We start from the raw sequence: 5,637 nt of genomic DNA on the forward strand, positions 1-5,637 counted from the left end.
AACAGCAAGGACAGGTTAAATTACTTTGAAAGAAAAAAGTTAATGAAAAAGGAGAAGGCAGGATTTGAACCCTGATTGCTGCCGCAAAGTTTTTAAAATTCTCCTTTGCCACTGCAGCAAAGGTTGTCTTTCAGCATCATTATGCAGTTTTAAAATTTTTATACTAATTTAAAGGGGTAGCACATGCTACCCGCTACCCCTTGTAATGTTACTATGTAGATCCATCAATGCACCATGTGGTCACGATACTTATTAAAGGGCTATCTATTTAAGGGTTACTCAGTTGATCAAGGGTTACTTATTCTAGAGTTACTCAATTGGTTAGCGCGTTTTTTGTGTGAGAGTAACTTTTGACCGATCGAGTAATACCTGACCAACCGAGTAACCATTGAATAAATAACCCTAGCCAACAACATATGAAAGAACATGACAATTTTAACTACTGACAAATAAATTTCTCTATTAAGGAAATAAATTGGCCTCCCTTTAAATTCATTACCAAATACAAGTATAAAAGCAAGGTCATTTCAAATTTAGCTAATAAGCCAAAAATTGTGTTTATGATTTATCTTTGGATTTAACTACCTAATAAAATTCAAATTTTGTAAGAAACTACGAAGTATCTAATAAAAAAATAATTGTGAGAAAAATGCCTAATAAAAGATAAAATGTTCTAAAAATCTTATATAAACAATAATATGCATCACCGACTTATTAAAAATTACAGTACAAAAATTTAATTAACACATTCAAATGAAAACTAATAAAAACAACATTTTCTCTAGAGAAGCTAACAACGAAAACAACTTGAAAGGTCATATTGGCATACATAACCCGACCTTTTACATAAACCAATGCTACTACAAGCTTAATTAAACATTGACAGGATCAATGAGAACCAATTGAACTTTTTCTTGCATATTTTTGCTTACAATCGAGTAATCATCCTCACCAAGCCGGTAGAAAACCTCAATGACTCTTGAGAGGTTGAGGATTCGATTCATTAATGGCCTCGGAAATGTTGTTGGCCTAAGCATCTCTTCATTTAGGTCCTTCCATGCATCCTCCACTACATTATGAAGCTCTTCCAAGGCGATTTCCTCAGTGACTCTAAATTGCTTCATGTAACATTCTACAACGGATGCTACATGATCTCTTTTTCGCTCAATCTGTTGATGTAAACCCCCAAAAGAATATAAGTTAGCTCAACAAGGACATATAATTGTTGATTTTTTTATAGAAGAAAGGTAAACAAAGTTAAGACAGTCTTCTCTTAAAACTGTAGTATAACTGTTGGATTAAAGCAAGAAAGTGTACATACTCATAACCTTATTACCTTATAACTAGCCATGTCACCTATGAGCCTTCCAATCATACATGAAGCCTTGACAGGTTTCGGGGTTTGGCTTACCCATTCGAAGGCTGCTTTCGTTGCCAATTCTCCCATCCCTAAGAAAGTTGTCCCAGACATAAGGGTGTAGCCAGCCGTTCTAATGGCAGCATCATTGAGATATTCGTCGTATGTTGGAACATATTTTTCATGGCACCACTTGGCCTCTTGAAAGTACCCTTGACATTGAGCTTTCATCTATAAAATAGTAATATGAAAGAGAAATTACTACTTTATCACCATGATAAACAAAAGCGTATAATATGAACCATGTAATTGATTAAATGTAACTAAAGTGATTGTACGCATCATAACTAAAGCAATGTTTTTCATACCAATTCTCGAACATAAGGAACGAGCTCCGATCTTCCTTCTTCGGCTAAAGCTTGTTCAAATCCATTAAAAGTATCAAGGAGAGCCTCATAAGTAAGCTTCATGTAGTCAGGAAGTTGGTCCATGCTGCTTTTGTCCCACCTAATAATGTACGTATAAATTTCTTATTGATATAACATACAAGATTTTTTAATCAAGTGAAAAAATTATACGAATAAAAAGATGCATTATACTTATGTACAAACCTTTGGACAGCCTCAGTGTACACTTTTAGTTCTTCAAAGAACCCATAAGCATCATACGTATCATCCATAACCGATGTCATCTTATACAATTTCGTAAATATTTCTCTACCTATTGCATATTGAGGTTCATAGAAAGTTCCCAACATCCAAAAGTATACTTCCGCAATTCTATCTCTTGCAAAGGGTAATTTTGTTCCAAAGTTGAGATCTCTCCACCACCTAATTAGGTGTATATGAAAGAAAACTTATTAGTATATGGTGACTTACAACGAAAAAGAAATTAAATATTGTGTAAGGGTTTGAATTTAGTTGTTTTGTGTCATATCATGTCGAGCTTTATAACAATATAAAACAGAGTCCCACTCTGTATCACTATTTGTTACGTACCTGGAGAGGTCACGTAGTTCTTTCAAGTGTAACGTTTGGAGCAGATTGAAATCTAATTTCGCAAATTTGAGTAGAATTTCATCGTGTAAAGGATCAGCTTCATATGTGGATATATAGTATCGAGACAATAGCCTAGTGACGCCTTTGTGGAAAGGCAACTTGAGGGCTTGAGTAACTTGAGTTGCTAAGGGATCACTTAGTTGATCAACCATTGATTTAAGCTTAGTTGTTGTAAATTCAATCGCCTCGTCGAGGATCTTTTCTCCATGGACCCTAAGATATGAGGCTTCATACAAGTTAAGTATGCCCGCTACATCCGTTGTCAAGGAGTCGTTGAAGTTTCCATCCTCGGTCTTGAACTTGTTGAAGAGATCTATTTTATCATTAAACATATTATTGGACCTGTAAGTGGTAACTACGTACAAAATAATGATAATATGACAACACATATTCATACATGTTTTCTTCACTTATTTAAAATATGATTTAGTAAAATAAGTTAAATAAAAGTAAGTTTTAATCCGTAAAAATCAATAACTTTAAAGAGAAAATTTAATTTAGAATTAATAAATAAGTTTTGATCATAAAAATATTGTATGTACTGTTTACTCCATTTCTTTTTGTTTCTAATGTACTGTGTATAATTATATAACTCGTACTATGTTCTTTCTTATATCATCGAACAATACTCTGATTAAAGATTTTAATGGAACAAACATAAATTATAATAACAATGGGAATATCAAACAAAATGTATGTAATTGTAATAATTCATGCAAAAGTAGAAAATCGTACATACCAGAAGAAACATAAAAGCCATGTTGCCTTAAGAGACGAAATCTAAGAGAAACATAGTGAAGGTCATCCTCAAAAGAAACATCATTTTGTGAATAAGTCTTGTTAAAATGTTGTAAGTTGGCTTCAATTTCATCTTCAAAGTGGTATGCAATCCCAAGTTGCTCCACAACATCAATTAGTACTAGCCTTTCCTTTGGATCTACTGCGACGCCAAAAAGCTTTCTCCTCACTTCCTCTTTCAGCTTCTTCGTTTCTTCCTCTCTTCGCCGTTGAGTCATCTACAACATCCATTTTTAGCCCAAGTACATAATTAGTTAAGCAAGTTGTACAACAGATCGTCTCACACTAAGTGATTATGAAACATGACACGATAAAAAATAACAAGTCGTCTATAACAATATTTTGAGACGTACATTCTTGAATAAGAATTTTCCAACTTGAATTATAAATTACTCCGTAGTTGTTTTAATATCCCAAATAGAATATAGGTATTATAAACAACAATAATACTCTATGTATGGTACAAGTAAAAAATTACCCCGTATTATTTTATACGTTTATTAGGAAGATATAAAAGACAGTAATGTAAAGATACTACGAGGTAAAATTTACCTCGTCTGGGGGAGTGTAATTGATAAAATGGTCACCCCAAAGCTTTGGATGATAGTGTGCCAGTGGACGTGTTTTCAGTTTTTCATCTTGTTGATGTCCATTGCTTGAACAATTTGTAATAATTTGCTCCATTCTTTTCTTTTCTTTTTTTTTTTTTTTTTTCTTTTGGTATTCAGTTGTTTTGTGTTAGAAACTTAGCTTCCACCGTTCTTATATACTGTTGGCATTCTATTATTTTATTGGGTAGATATATGTTTTATTATATGTATATATACATACTTATTTATGCTAAACGTTAGGTTAAATTATTAATGCGTGACTGTATAATACGAATTAGTAACTAGTACATACTTTTGATGATTAATACATTTCACTATTAAATAATTTGATCTTCTTAGATATTTGTTTGGATTTACAAATGATTTTTAAACTGTTAATTATGATAATTAGATTCTTTAAAATTAAAAAAAAAAATTAAAAAAAAAAAGTCTCCACCTTTTCTTTTTTTTTTTTTTTTTTTTTTTTTACTGCGACAATTTAGATATTACTGCCTACTACTATTCCACACAAAATTTAGACATTGCACACATTATTTATATTTATTCTTTAACCTTTTCTTAATCATTGTGCATATAATAACAATAAAATCGTTAACAGAATCAAAGGAGGTAGTATACTTTACAATAATTTGGCTTTGAATAAATTTAATACTATGGTTACACCGTTGCATGACTTACATCCTTTGTTTGACACAATGACACTTCATTACAACTAAGGGTGTCTTTACTCTTTACTGATTACAGAAAAGCTCTTAATAACAATATAAGGCAGCTTTTTGGCAAATGCAAGTGATGATATGGTAAATATTATTCATGTATTACTCCCTTTTTTTTTCCCCTTAAAAAGTGCCCCAATTTTACTGTAGCAACATTATTTAAATACACCTCTTTGTCCAGTGTTTATGCTTCATGCATAACATTAAGGCTAATAATCTGAGCGTGTGTTAGAATCGTCTCAGTAGTCAATACATAGATTTCAAATATCAACTTTTTACAATTTATACTTACGCGCGCTTTATTCATATCACCTTATTTTTGCTGAACTAAAATTATTTTTGCTAAACTTAAATAATTACTTTACTGAAATGAAATTATTTTTGCTAAACTACAATTACTTTTATTGATTCTATATTATATTTTTCTGTAAAATTATTGATTTTCACTGAAGTGAAATTATATTAACTAAAATGAAAATATTTTTACTAGATTGAACTTATTTACTGAACTATAATTAATTTAACAGAATATTATTTTTTTTTAAGGTGAAGTGAGTCTGACTTTATATATAATTAAATATATCAATAGTCAAAATTTTGTAATAACAAGTGTGTCAGTCAAAGTGGAGAACTTAAATAAAAATTATGTATAAACAAAAATAAATATAGAATATAATAATAAAAGTTAATTTTTCAAAATCACAAATTTAAAGTTAATAATACTATCTTTGTACCATCATACTTGGGACGTTTGGGTGGACATGTAGTTTAAGAAAACTACATGTGAATCCATTTAAAATATTTGTTTATAATATAAAGGATTCTCTTTTGTATTTTTGTATTATAAAAAAAAAATAAAAATAAAAAAAAAAGTGGAGATGTAGGGGTAGTGAGGAGAGAGAAAAGGTAGGATTTAATTGTATTAGTGTAAGTGTCATTCGAAGCGCGCCTACGTTAAACATGTTGTGAATATGCTTGGCACTCATAGGAAGTGGGAATTGACATTATACGATTAGGGACAAGGAAAGTAAGGTTTCCTTAAAAACTTGGTTGAATATTAATCGTGGATGATGGTACGAAGTGAGTCATGGAGTCAC

At 31.0% G+C, this 5,637-nt stretch overlaps 1 protein-coding gene across 1 annotated transcript; it reads right to left on the reverse strand.

The window, feature by feature from the left end:
• Positions 1–864: 864 nt before the first annotated feature.
• On the reverse strand, positions 865–3,897 carry LOC145575665 (putative sesquiterpene synthase). The gene is made up of 7 exons (XM_081633488.1): positions 3,766–3,897; positions 3,155–3,431; positions 2,356–2,728; positions 1,969–2,187; positions 1,726–1,864; positions 1,337–1,588; positions 865–1,169 (listed from the first exon to the last, which is right to left on the reverse strand). Exons 1-7 carry the CDS (start codon positions 3,895–3,897, stop codon positions 873–875), a joined length of 1,689 nt encoding a protein of 562 aa, XP_081489614.1. The 3' UTR covers positions 865–872.
• Positions 3,898–5,637: the final 1,740 nt, after the last annotated feature.

This window comes from Chenopodium album, chromosome 13, assembly GCF_948465745.1.
Source record: "Chenopodium album chromosome 13, dcCheAlbu1.1, whole genome shotgun sequence".
Taxonomy (NCBI): domain Eukaryota; kingdom Viridiplantae; phylum Streptophyta; class Magnoliopsida; order Caryophyllales; family Amaranthaceae; genus Chenopodium; species Chenopodium album.